Raw genomic sequence first — 14,204 nt, 5'->3', positions numbered from 1 at the left:
ATGCATAACAAATAATATATACAAAAATAAAATAATAGAACAATGAAGTAAGAAAAGTAAAGGTTTAAAAGCAAATAATATATATAAAATATATTTACCTAATACAGAAAATGTAGTAGGGTGTTTAGCATAGTTTGCTTATTATTTGTTATATAATGTTAGAGCTTGTTTGATTGTCCATATTTTTTATGAAAATAATCAAACACCCTTAATTTTTTTATGAATAATATATATATATAGTACAAGTATTTAAAACTTCTTTCTATGGAATTCATTTTTCAAGAGGGTCGGGTGATTTTTACTTTCTAGACAATTAGTACCTAAAATTAAATTCTAAGTAATGCAATTAAACAGAGTCTTAGAATGTATTTGATAGCATTTAGTTAGAAAAAAAAGTATTTTTCAACTTGCATGAAAAATAAAAACTATCTCCCCCTAGATAGAATTTTTCATGGAAATGAGATAAAAATCTGTTTTAATGATTGTACCATGGAATTCAGTTCCATAAAAAATATAGTGTGTCAAACAACAAAGATGAAATTTAATTTATTAGATATGATATTTTTTACGTATTTTTTATGCTATTAAACACTTTAAGGTGTGTTTAGTTGGAAAGGAAAATATTTTTTAATTAACATGAAAAACAAAAACTATCTTCTTTAGATTAAATTTTTCATGAAAAAATGGGAAAAATATACTTTAAAAATTATATCATGAAATTTAATTTTATAAAAAATATAATGTGTCAAACGTTAAAAATAGAATTTAATTTTTTAGATGTGATATTTTTTATACTATCAACGCTTTTAATGTTAAATATAATAATTGAAATTGAAGTGAGAGAGATGAAAATTGAGATTCGAGGAAGGCTGCTGTGCATGGTTTGTATACGTGTAATTAAGTATATGGGAAGAGAGGGGAAGAAAGAAAGTGGCAGCGTATTCTAGATGATTGGGGAAGATAGAAGTGGCTGCCAGCAGCCACGCGTCCAGCCCATTCTTTTACCCTCCTCAAATTGCAATTTCTTTATAATTAAGTAAAAAGTGTGATGATTAGTCTTGAGAGATAGATTAGAAATTGTGGTTGAAATTGATTATAAAAATTTGACTATCAAGATAAAATGGGATATAAATAAGGGAAAGACGAGCATAGTTAAAGGATTTAGAATGAAGTTAGCAATGCAAAGATTGAAAAATAAAGGAAGAAAGTAAGTGAAAATCTCAAAATATGTGATAGGGATTTTGAGTCGTGACGTTATAAAGGACGTTATCTCGGATAAATTATCTTTCCTTTTTACTTTTAGAGACAACTTCTTACCTTATTATATTTTTCGTGGCAAATCCTCACCTCTTTTATTTTTCGTGATGTGATTTATTCTCTTACAAACTAATAATATTAATTTATTTAATGGTGGAGATGTCCAATTGGACCGTGATTGAAGGGTAGTCGTATTTTTCTCTGCATCTTGTTCACTAGCCAAGAAGGGCTTGTACCACCCTTCATTTTCTTGTGGAATAATCTTGTACCTAGTTGGTTTAGGTTTCAGATGGGAGATTGTATGGTGGTTGTGAGACTTTGGTCTCTTGTATGTGAATTTAATGTTTATTTAATTATAGTTTGATGTTGACAGTGTGTGTCAAGATTTGAGAATTTCATCAATGGGGAGGGGGGGACATTTTATGAGTGCTTGGGCACGGGCATCTTAGAGTGTCTAGGGTGTGTTTTTGCACCAGCATTACATTGAATGTGTATTTTTATGTGGACGAAGCATGACTTGATGCTCGGCTTATAGAGGTCGATGTATCACCATTACATTTCTTATTTGTGCATTGTATGGTTCTATTATGCACGGTAACTCTAACTTCCAGATGTCATATTTTGAACGGGAGTATCGATTCGAGGCTATTATCATAGACGGGAGAATCATACTGTTTCAGGTAAGATGACTGACCTAAGGTTCACGAACGGGAGGATCGTACCGTTTCAAGCGAAAAGACCAACCTAAGGTTAGTATTACACTTGGAAGTATCATTCCGTTTCAAGCAGGACTACCAACCTGAGGTTGCAACAGCTTGTGGTTTCATGCTTGCCACTTCATGGCAACGAAAGATTTGTTAAGGACTTGGGTGTCAGTGTCTTTTGTGTGAGCCCCAAGAACCATTAAATGCATATTTAATTGTACAATTTATTCATGATTTGTTGTTCATGGTCTTGGTATATTGTTGTTAGTTATGCACGTGGCGTGCAGGTGATTTGGGTTACACCTTCAACTATACTAGTCATGTTTCTAATTATATTTGCTGAATCTTGTGACTCAATTTTACTTTAACATCATTCCAGGCAAAGGAAAAGCCAAGGTCGCTAGCAAGGGTGGCAGCGTGTAAGCTGGCTAGATAGTACGGTGTATAGGATAGTTCCAACCGTTCGAATTTTATGGTGTCTAGAATCCCTGGGAGTGCCAGGGTTTGTTTTGTTTTTCTTTTGATTTGCACTGACACAAACTTTGTAAATATATAAACCATGTAACTATGGTGGTAGTGGTTGATTATGTATGCATGCATGTGTTTTGCAATTTTGCTTCCACTGTACCACGCTTCATTTATGCTTGCGGCATAGATGTTTTATTTTAAGTCTATTTTTGTGTCACTACACGAAGACCTTCTCACAAATCTTCTATGCTTGCGAAGGCTCCGTGAGACTGGCCGTTACAAAATACTTTTATTAATCAGTAATAAAAATACATCATATTTTAAAATATTTATCAATTAATAGAAGTATTTGAATGCTAAAAACAAAATACATTAAATGTACTTTAACGAATGCAATGCCTAGATTTTAGTACATACAATGGATTGCAATAGCATCCAGCTTTATTTTTGCGAAAATACTATTTAGATATTCAAGTTTGATATTTGTGATGATATTTTGTATTAATATTTTGTTCATTTACATTGATATAATATATAATGTAAAATATCAACGCAGAGTGTTCTTACAAATAGAGGTGTATAAATGGTCAGTTCGATTACTGAACTCATCAAAATTCACTAACTGATTAAACTGAACTGATAAGCAAAATCAAATCGAACTGACCGATTAACCTAAAAAATCGAACTAACCAATAACCGAAAAAATCGAATCCCAAACTGTATAAACCGAATCAATTAAACTAAAAAGCACAAAAAAATTAAAAAAAATCGAAGTAACCAATAGAAAACGATGTTGTTTTATAAATATTAAAATAACATCATTTTAAAATTCGGTTAGTTCAATTAGCTAAGTTATTTCAACCAAAAAACTGAATCGAAAATCAAATTTTTGAGAAAAATTAACCAAATCGAACTGATGTAAGGAAAAAATCAAACCAAATTTTAGTTTTCTCCTATTTGCAAGGGTTAAACATGAGTATCTAAATAGCATTTATGTTATGTTTATTTGGGGAATGCAAATTATTGCCTAAACAATAATAATTATATCTTATTTTTAGACAAAGCATCTTATTTTTAATCATTAAACAATTACATTAGTTGATGATAATTACATCTTGTTTTAAACTATTTAATCAATCAATAAAATTATTCATATGTTAAAAACAAAATGCATTTATTGTTGCATTACCCTTTTTTATTTTTATGGGCAATACTATAATGAATACATGTATTTTTCAAATAATACATATTTATTGTATCGATAATATTATTTGTATATAATATTTTAACACTCACAAATTTATAATTAATTTTTTTAAAAAATAACAACACTTTTTTTTGTAAATTATTAACTACTTCTAATATATATAAATATTTTTGTTAATTGTGTAAAAAATACTTGTAGTTTTTAAAAAATGAACACTTTTTAATAAGTAAAAGGGTTTATATTTTTTTAAAAAATAATTGATAATTTCACGAAAATGTATTATTAATTACTTAAAAATAAAATACTTACAATTTTATGAGTATCAAATACTTTGTACAAATAGCATTATCGTTATTGTATTTTGTTTTTAGGTTTACATATTTTTTATTCATTAGTTTTGTTAACAAATATTAATAAAAATATTTAAACTTATCATTAAAATATAATATATTTTATAAAATCAAGGCTTTTATAATATATGTGTATATATATATTGTTATTGGTCAAAGTGTACAAAAATTAACCTTTAATAGCACAAACAATTCACCAAACGATTATGCTTTCGTGTGAGAGTATATATTTATTTTAGGGGCCAAACCTTAAATTTTGACTCATTATGAAATTGTCCATACACCTAAGTTAGATTAAGACAAACCGTGAGTTTATAAAGAGTGAGACAATTCGAGCCAAAAGTTGTTTATAATCGAAGACTCCTCGAGTTTTTCATGTTATAAAAAAAATACATAAAAATTGTAAATACTTACTTTTATTTTCTCAAAAACACTTTACTCTAATTTTGTATGTGTTTGGGTTGGGACAACGTCAAGCCATAGAAGTGAAAATGTTATTAATATCATTTTAATATTTAAATATCATTTTAATATTTTAATTTGATACTTATTATAATATTAGGTATTAATGTCTTGTATATTTTTATTAATATGATCCAATATAAAATATTAGTATAGAGTGTTACTATAAGTGTTAAATTTAAATACCCAAATAGTATTTTTGATATATAAATAAGTAGACTTGTCACTTATAAAAATTTACATCACCAATTGATTTTGAGAGTTGGGACCTAAAACACCACTTGCTAACTCCTACAAGCATGAGACTTTGGCCTCTTGGAATAAGGTTTGATAATTAAGATAGTATTTAGAAAATTGGGGAATTTGCAAAAATAGGACTTTGGGTACTAAACTTTTGAAAAATAGGACACTTTAAAAATCTTTAAAAACTAAGACTTTTGAATGTGTATTGGATAAAAATACTCCCACTTTTCAGTTAATTCTCTCATTGTTCTTCTTTTTCAACGGCGCTTCTTTCTTGCTGATTAATTTGCTGAGAAGATTTTCAAAATCTGTCACACATAAGCGGTTATGCGTCTTGCTTTATCTGTTTAAGCTGTTATTCTATTCTATTTTTTTTATTCTTTTTCAATGGTGTTTCTTCTTCCTCGCTGATTAATTTGCTGAGAAGATTTTTAAAATCCGCCACACACAGCGGCTATGCGTCTTGCTTTCTCTGCCTAAGCTGCTATTCTATTATATTTTTTTTTTATTCTTTTTCAATGGCGTTTCTTCTTCCTCGTTAATTAATTTGCTGAGAAATTTTTCAAAGTCCGCCTCAGTGGCTGTGCGCCTTGCTTTCTCTGCCTAAGCTGCTATTCTATTATATTTTATTTTTTATTTCTTCACCTTCTGCAAGTTCTCCATCAAACAAGTACAAATGTTGTTTAAAGATATCAATTTTAGATATCGATTCAAATATATCGATTATTGATAGATATCAATTCAACTATATTGGTGCAAAGATATATGTTCAAAGATATCGATTATTGATAGATATCGGTGCAAAGATATCGGTTGTAAATTTCTATGACATATATCTAAAACTGACATCTATAATCGATATTCTACGACATATATCTACAACAGATATTTACGACCGATATCTTTTAACAAATATCTTTGCATCAATATCTTTTAACATATATCTTTGAACCAATATTTATCAACAACCAATATGTTTGAACCGATATCGTTGCATTGATATCTATCAACAACCGATATATTTAAATCGATATCTATAACATATATCTATAACCGATATCTAAAACTGATATTTTTGAACAACATTTGTGCTTATTTGATGGAGAACTTGTAGAAAGTGAAGAAATAATAAAAAAAAAAATTAGAATAGAATAACAGCTTAGGCGAAAAAAGCGAGATGCACAGTCGTTGTGTGTGGCGGACTTTGAAAATTTTTTTAGCAAATTAATCAGCGAGAAAGAAGAAGCATCATTGAAAAAGAATAAAAAAAAAATAGAATAGAATAATAGTTTAAGCAAAGAAAGCAATATGCACACCCACTGTGTGTGGCGGACTTTAAAAATCTTCTTAACAAATTAATGTTCGAGAAAAAAGAAACGCCATTGAAAAATAATAGAATAGAATAACAGCTTAAGCGACAAAAGCAAACGCACAATCGTTATGTGTGACAGACTTTGAAAATCTTCTCAACAAATTAATCAGCGATGAAGAAAAAACACCATTGAAAAAGAAGAACAAAGATAGAACTAACTGAAAAGTAAGGGTATTTTTGTTCAATACATATTCAAAAATCCTAATTTTGCAAAGATTTTTAAAGTGTCCTATTTTTCAAAAGTTTAGTACGAAAAGTCATATTTTTGCAAATTTTCCTAGAAAATTTTAGAGATCAAGTGAAAGAGGATGGCAGTAAGTACATCAAGCTCTTAGATCTCTATCTTATCTTTAAGATTTTGGGGTTAAATAGCTCGAGCATAAAACACAATAATAAAATTAAATCAAATAAAATGACGTCATTTTATAAACATTAAATAATGTTATTTTAAAATTCGGTTAATTCAATTCTTTTAATCAAAAAACTAAACCGAAAATTAAACTTTTTAAAAAAATTAACCGAGCCAAACTTTTTCTCTCCTCTACTTACAAGGGTTAAAAGAAATAATATTTTAAAATTCACAAAATTATGCTAAGCTATTTAAATAATATTTTAAAATTCACAAATTCATAATTAATTTTTTAAAGAAATAACGACACTTTTTCCTAAATTATTAACTACTTCTAAAATATATAAATATTTTTGTTAATTGTGTAAAAAATACTTATAATTTTTAAAAAATATAAACGCTTTTTAAATATATAATAAATATATTTAATGGTTTTTAGCCACCACTGCATATTCAAAAAAAAAATATCAGGGCTATTATAATATATATATATATATATATATATTGTTATTGGTCAAAGTGCACAAAAATTAACCTTTAGATAGCAGAGACCATCCATCAAACACATTTGGGAGCTTAGAATACAACAAAATCATATGTTCGATTATGTCTTTGTGTGGAATTGTACAATTATTTATATTTATCTTAGGGATCAGTTTTCAGATTTCACGATAAATCTATTCATACACATAAATTGAGTTGAGACGAACCATAAATTTTAGAAAGAATGAAAGGATTCGAGCCAAAAAATTGTTTATGTTTGGAGATCTCTCAAGTTTTTCATATTATAAAAAACAAAAAAAGTGTACAAAAATTGTAAATACTTAACTTTTATTTTCTCAAAAGTACATTTCTCGAGTTTTGTATTTGTTTGGGTTGGGAGCAAGCCATAAAGGTGGAAAACATCTCTCTCTACATATATATATATATAAATAGAAATATTATTTTAATATTTAAATTTGATACTTATTATGATATTAAGTATTAATGTCTTGTATATTTTTATTAATATAACACATAATATAAAATATTAATAGAGAGTGTTACTATAAGTGTTAAATTTAAGTATCCAAATAATATACTATGGTTGGTGTTTGGCCCATACTATGAGGCCCACTACAAGATCTATGCTTCCATTAGTGAGATAGATCATGCTATTTGTACAAAAACTCATTTACAAGTGGGTTTACATGTAAGATAGTGAAAAAACTATTTTGTCCCCTCCCAATCTCTTATCTCAATGACTATTTTACCCCTTTCTATCATCACTCTCTCTCTCTCTTCCTCTCTCTTCAGCACCGCCTGTCGACGCCCACCGTTGCCTCGCCTGGACGACGGTCACCTCTCACCTGGTCGACTGCCACCTCACCTTCGACTGCCACCTCGCCGACTAGGCGAGAGGTGAGGTGGCAGTTGACCAAGTGAGAAGCAGCCAGGTGAGGCAATGACGGCGGGCGACGAGGCAGAGGAAGAGGCAGAAGCAGTGGCAGTGACTAAAGGGGAAAGGGGAGAGAGAGAGAGAAGAGAAGTTGCGAATTTCTTGCGATAAATTCTTAATTTATTACGATAAATTCATTTTGTAAACCTACCTGTGAAACTATTTTTGTACAAATAGCATTATCCTTAATGAGATAGAGGGAGGTGATGACACATGAAGAAAAAACACGTGTCATCTGAGAACTTGACCAAGTGTCGTCTTCGCCTTTAACAAATTTATTTATGTTCCATTGGTAATATGGATCATGAACCACACACGTTGGAGGATTGAATCCGTAGATACATTGGAGAGTAAGATGGGATCATATATACATGATTCATAAAACAAGAGGCTGTCCTGTAGTGAAGAAGTAGGGGCGAGAGATGATGGGGTCCACGTAATTCAAGGGCATGGAAGATTCGGATGGAGAGTCCAATCCCATTGGTCCGAAATCTATCCAAGACAGCTACTCAGATTGCTTCTCCAGATTTCACTTGTCCCACATGGCTTCGGCTGGCACCTTTTTTGATCATTCCCAGGAGCCCCGATTTATATGAGCAGAAGGAGAAGAAAGAAGAGAAGAGAGAGATTCAGCAGAGGGAGAAGAGAGAGAGAGGAGAAGCAATGGCTGCGACATCGGCTGCAGTGTTGAATGGCTTGGGCTCTTCCTTCTTGTCCGGCGGAAAGACGAGCCACGCCTTGTTGTGTGCGCCCATTGGAGCTAGGTCGGCCGGCGGCCCAGCAGCGGCTCCTCGGAGGTTGGTGGTGGCCGCCGCCGCCGCTCCCAAGAAGTCCTGGATCCCCGGAGTCAGGGGCGGCGGCAATCTCGTCGATCCCGAGTGGCTCGATGGCTCGTAAGTTTAGAATATATGATTCAGAGTTTAGAAGGCGATTGATTCTTTCTGTTCCTCATATCCTCTCCTCCTTTTGTCAAATCGGTGCAGGCTTCCAGGTGACTATGGTTTCGACCCACTAGGACTGGGAAAGGACCCTGCATTTCTCAGGTGGTATAGAGAGGCGGAGCTGATCCACGGCCGGTGGGCGATGGCGGCTGTCGTGGGCATCTTTGTCGGGCAAGCCTGGAGCGGCATCCCGTGGTTCGAGGCCGGTGCTGACCCCGGCGCAATTGCTCCCTTCTCCTTCGGCACGCTGCTCGGCACCCAGCTCCTCCTCATGGGATGGGTGGAGAGCAAGAGGTGGGTTGATTTCTTCAACCCCGAGTCCCAGTCCGTGGAATGGGCAACTCCATGGTCAAGAACAGCCGAGAACTTCGCCAACGCCACCGGCGACCAAGGCTACCCGGGCGGCAAATTCTTTGACCCCTTGTCGCTCGCTGGCACGATCAGGGATGGGGTTTACATTCCTGACAGGGAGAAGCTAGAGAGACTGAAGCTGGCTGAGATCAAGCATGCTAGGCTTGCCATGGTGGCTATGTTGATTTTCTACTTTGAGGCTGGACAAGGGAAGACACCTCTGGGAGCTCTTGGCTTGTAAACTGCCCTAGACTAGAAGACTTTATGAGAATGTAAAAAAGAGCAAATGGGTTATAGAGAAGAAATTCAAAATGCTTGATTTTCTTTTCAATATGTGAGTTCTCCCAAAGAAAATTCAAATTGTTTTGGCTTGGAGTTTGTTTGTAAGATGGATGCTTGCGTCTAGCTAGCCCTTAGCACGATTACCTGAATAGAGATATAATAAACAGAAAACAAACAGACCATACTCGTTGCTAACGAACAGTAGTAAGAAGAGAGAAAGTAACCAAAGATGGGGAAGACCAAGATTAGTGAGTGTTTCTGATCATAACAGTGTAGATTTTGTCTTAAAAATATAATTGATGCTCATCAGTTGCCACAACAACAAAATGGGAAGGCTCTAAGTTTAGCTACAATAAGGAAAGAAATCAGAGGAGGAGAAAATGGAAGGCTAGTTCAAAACCTCGACAAATTTAAGTTCCAGGCATTGCGCTTTAACTACCCATAGCCATCAAAAATTCACCCTCGCATACCAACTCGCCTCCAACAAACGCCTTCCCATCCATCTTTGCAATTCCGAAGCGTTTCTGGAGCTTGACAAGAGTCATCCTCATCACCAGGGTGTCCCCTGCAATAACGGGCTTCCGGAATCTGACTTTGTCAATTCCAGCAAAGAAGAAATTCTCACGGGATCCTCCCACTTCTGGTTGCAGCATAACTATGCCACCAACCTGTGCCATTGCCTGGATCCAACAACCACACATATAGTCATTATTCGTCCATTATCCAATGCTAAACAAGGCATTAGCATGCTTGTGCAAAGGTTCTTTTAGGAAGTTAGTGATTTGCCGATGCATACAAAGGGTAATTGTGACATAACCTAAAAAAAAAAAAAAAGAAGATGGGGAACCTGTACTTTCCACATCAAGAGGGAGGTAAATTACTTGTCCAAAACAAGGACAGCTACATGTTTTTCAAAATTCTCCAATCGAACATCAAACAGAAAGAATAATATCAATTCCACCAAAGAAATTTCACAACTAGACAGCCAGGGTATACCATATCTCATCTGAAAAATCTAGGGAAAAGGGAGGGAAGTGTAATATCAAGCATCTTTTAAATTTTTCAGATGCATACGTTTCTGAGAACTGATAACTCTTTCGACAAACAACAATCATCAGTAACCAGAACATGCATGTACTATTAGAGGAAATGTTGGAAATAGTGATAAAGAATCAGTTCTTTTTCAAACCCATAACACATTTAAATTTTTGCAATTTGAATACATTTTGAGAAAGTCTCAACAATATGTATGTATTATATAAATAATGCTATTATATAAAGAGAGACGCACTTTGTTCCTTTTTGAAGAACCATGTTTAGTTTTTCACATCTCTAAAATGTCCAATCCAAATTATTTCACTATGATTTTACTAGTCTCTCTGAAATATTATATGACCACATCTGGACAGAAACCTGGGCTCCTACTTTGGATCTTGTTAGGTTGTTGCCTGGTTGTCCTGAAGGATGAGACACAAGGAATTTGCAACGCAATGCTTGCGCCGGCCAGTTAGTAGAGAGAAAAAGAGAAATCACCTTCAAGCCAAATAATCAGAGATTGCCTCTAATCTAGAAACTAGCATCATAATAACTTTCTATAACAAATGGCCTTGTCACTTCAAGGAAGACATCCGGCAGTCAGAAGTGACCTAAAATACAGACAACTTCGCATGCTTTGAGACCATTCCTTTAGGAGGGGCGCAGAATCTTATATAATGAAGAAGACACATACTCTATGAAGACAATCTCTCTTCTATACTTCCAAATCTCTTTGCCCATTCTATTAAGTGCCTGTAGGCTCCCCTCTCCTTACTCCTCCTCGTTGACTTTGATTCTCACTAGTGACTCTCACAGTAACCTGGAAAATTCCTTTATATCCTCAAGCAGGTATCTCTTTGCCCTTTCTTTTGCTCGCACTATGCCAAAAGAAATCAAAGCTAGTTGCAGCTGAAACTAGGGCTTTGATTTAAATGAAATATGTTGTATTCTATACAAAGCTTCTGCCATTACCAATGTGAATATGACAATCAACAATAATCACTAGATGAGATCGGCTACATAAATTCTATACCTCTAGCCTAAGGCCAACATGAATAATATTTTAAAAAAAAGAAAAGAAAAGAAAAGAAAGAAGAAAAGGCCCAAGTGAAGGAAGCGTATTTTTCACTCCAATTATATAATTATTTCTATACACTTGTTTGGTGTTCCACCTGTTAGTGGGCCATAAAAATGGAGAATTATGAAGGAGAAAGATGTTTTATAGCCAATCATGCCTCCTATGAAAAGGAAGGAGGATAATTAGTTGTCCATCTCCTTCTACGCTGTCCAATAACTTTTCTGGATTAGTTCATCTTATAGATAGTTCTTTATACAAGGTTTGCCTCTTTTGTAATGGTTCTGATTAAATAAATATAGAACACATGAAGATTTAACTAAAATTGGCCAAAACACAACCTAGGAACTATGGTAGGAATGTGCACAAATATTGGTAGTAGTGATCTAAGAGTTTGCCAGCACAACAATAGATTTCCCTTCCTCCAACCTTTTAATCACAAACAAAGAACATGCCAAACCTTAATCCCACTGGATGAAATTGGATACATAAATTCTTTGTCAATTATCTCTATCTATGACCATATCTTTTAGAAGACCATTGTAACCCATTTCACACTTTTAAGAGTTTCCCACTGAGTTTTTCTTGGTCTTCCACTATAAACTTCTTCTATTCCATCCACTCTCTTTCCAAGAACATCTATTGGTCTTCTTCTCACAAATTAATTTATCTTAATCACATCTTAAGCATCTTATCATCTATAGAAAGCACCCTAACATTATTAAAGATAATCTTATTTTTAATTTTGTCCTTTCTTGTATGGTTGTGCATCTATCATTTCATTGTAGCTAATCCAATATACAGTCATAGTTGCAAAAACAAAGCCCTTAAGAGAGTCTTTAGCATCTACAAGTCAACAAAGCAGGAAAAAGAAAACTAAAGAAACAAAATCTTCAGCATGAATAAGCCTTATTATAGCTGATTAACATTTCTAGTCATTGATTCAACAGCAGAAGTTATAGGCACTAACATACATTTGTTTGAAGATAAAGCCAGTCTCAGAATGAGCCAGTTCAAGGAAGATCCAATAGTTGAAAATGCACCACAAATTTGCAACTAAGAACAGTTAAACTTAATCATTTGTAAATGTAATTGCTGGACAAGTATTCAGATGAAGAAACTGAGCCGGAAGGTAAGGATGAAGTATTTACCTCCACCATCAGGACACCAGGCATAATGGGCCTCTCCGGGAAATGCCCGGGGAAGAAGTTATCATTTATAGTAACATTCTTAATAGCAACAGCCGAAACTCCTGGATTGTATTCAATCACTCTATCCACTAGAAGAAAGGGGAAGCTAACAAAAGAAAAGAAAAAAAAATAAACAAATAAATGTGTCTGAATATACTTATACCTATACATCATCTAGATTAGAACTGAACAATAAATAGAAAATAATGAGATATGTATTCTGCAATTATACTCTTTGAACACAAGAAAACTATATTTTGCCAAATGTTGCCGTCAACATAGCATAAGAAAACTAAATTTTAGATCCAAGTGTGGCACACAATAAAGCTGATTGGGGGGGTTTAGTGGAGAGAGAAGGAAATAATTTGCAATCCCATGCCAAATGTTGCGGATAGTGGAACACATTGTCGTGATTTTTTACTGGAAAAAGAAAAGTAACCAAGGAAACAGAGAAAATTAAGTTACTACCGGTGGGGCAAAATCTCGCGAATCTGATTGATATCAATCACAGACGGAAATGCCGGGTACCCTGCAACAGTGACCTCAAGAATTAGCCGTAAATTTTGATACACGGAGAGAGAGAGAAACAGATATGGTAAAGAAACAAACGCTTACTCAATTCAATGGGAACCTCTCCGGTGGAGTTCTCTTTCCCCTCTATGGAACATTTTGGTACGAAAAAGCTCTCGCTACTGTTCCCGAACTGGGTCCACACGAGTGGTGATCTCCGAGACGAAGAGGAAGAGATGGATCGAGGGGGGAAAGACAGAGAGAGCTTATGGGTTGGGCGAGAGAGGAACGAAGACTGGCGGTTGAGAGGAGATGAAAGAGTTCGAGAGAGAGGTGATGAAGCCATTGAAGATGGAGAAGCAGTGGTTTGTTTTGGGATTTGCTTGTGAGTGTTTAATAGGATGGGATTGGCGGCAGTAACGAGGAGGAGATTGGGGAAAGGGTTTGGTTTGCCGTTGAAGAAAAATGGCGGCGGATATTCCCAAGTAGTTTGCCGGCAGCGAGAGTAAAGAGAGAGCAATAAGGTTGTGTTTGGTAATTTTCATATTCAAAAACAATTTTAATAAAATTTTTTATAAATTAAATTAATATATATAAATCTATAATAATTTTATTTAAAATAAATAAGAATTCATATTGGATAAATTTATTATTAATTTTTAATAAAATTATTATAAATTTATTTAATTTATAAATATTATTTATCAAATTTATTTATAGATAAAGTATTTTCCGTACTTTTGAAAAAAAATGGTGGCAAAAATACAAAAGATGTAATTTTTTTTTTTGGTTACTTTTAGACTTTTTTAGTTTTTTTAAATTATTGGGTAAGTGGGTAATCATTGTTCTTAGGTAATTTTAAAACTGTAATAAAATGTGTATTATTTTAAAATAATATGTATTTATTATTTATTATTTTTAATTAATTTTATTAATTAATTAAATATCTCAGAAAACTACGCATTTCTTA

General features: G+C 33.5%; 2 protein-coding genes across 2 annotated transcripts; one reads left to right on the top strand and one right to left on the bottom strand.

Annotated features, from left to right (window-relative positions):
• The first annotated feature begins 8,439 nt into the window (after positions 1 to 8,439).
• Positions 8,440 to 9,529, top strand: LOC127810115 (chlorophyll a-b binding protein CP24 10A, chloroplastic). The gene is made up of 2 exons (XM_052349384.1): positions 8,440 to 8,743; positions 8,834 to 9,529. The coding sequence occupies exons 1-2, from the start codon at positions 8,514 to 8,516 to the stop codon at positions 9,381 to 9,383; spliced, it is 780 nt and encodes a 259-aa protein (XP_052205344.1). The 5' UTR covers positions 8,440 to 8,513; the 3' UTR covers positions 9,384 to 9,529.
• A 127-nt stretch (positions 9,530 to 9,656) lies between these two features.
• On the bottom strand, positions 9,657 to 13,758 carry LOC127810116 (uncharacterized). Its single transcript, XM_052349385.1, has 4 exons — positions 13,340 to 13,758; positions 13,193 to 13,253; positions 12,686 to 12,830; positions 9,657 to 10,104 (listed from the first exon to the last, which is right to left on the bottom strand). Exons 1-4 carry the CDS (start codon positions 13,578 to 13,580, stop codon positions 9,856 to 9,858), a joined length of 696 nt encoding a protein of 231 aa, XP_052205345.1. The 5' UTR covers positions 13,581 to 13,758; the 3' UTR covers positions 9,657 to 9,855.
• Positions 13,759 to 14,204: the final 446 nt, after the last annotated feature.

The sequence above is a fragment of the Diospyros lotus genome, chromosome 9 (genome assembly GCF_014633365.1).
Source record: "Diospyros lotus cultivar Yz01 chromosome 9, ASM1463336v1, whole genome shotgun sequence".
Lineage (NCBI taxonomy): Eukaryota > Viridiplantae > Streptophyta > Magnoliopsida > Ericales > Ebenaceae > Diospyros > Diospyros lotus.
The sequence above is the reverse complement of the archived record's forward strand: the minus strand, read 5'-3'. Positions and strand labels throughout refer to the sequence as shown.

Excerpts from the sequence above, each read along its gene's own strand:
- LOC127810115 (XM_052349384.1), top strand. The coding sequence starts at position 8,514 with ATGGCTGCGACATCGGCTGCAGTGTTGAATGGCTTGGGCTCTTCCTTC. Across the intron at positions 8,744-8,833 it reads CCCGAGTGGCTCGATGGCTC|GCTTCCAGGTGACTATGGTT; the intron begins GTAAGTTTAGAA and ends AAATCGGTGCAG.
- LOC127810116 (XM_052349385.1), bottom strand. The coding sequence starts at position 13,580 with ATGGCTTCATCACCTCTCTCTCGAACTCTTTCATCTCCTCTCAACCGC. Across the intron at positions 13,254-13,339 it reads AGAGGTTCCCATTGAATTGA|GGTACCCGGCATTTCCGTCT; the intron begins GTAAGCGTTTGT and ends TCACTGTTGCAG. Across the intron at positions 10,105-12,685 it reads CTGGTGTCCTGATGGTGGAG|GCAATGGCACAGGTTGGTGG; the intron begins GTAAATACTTCA and ends TGTTGGATCCAG.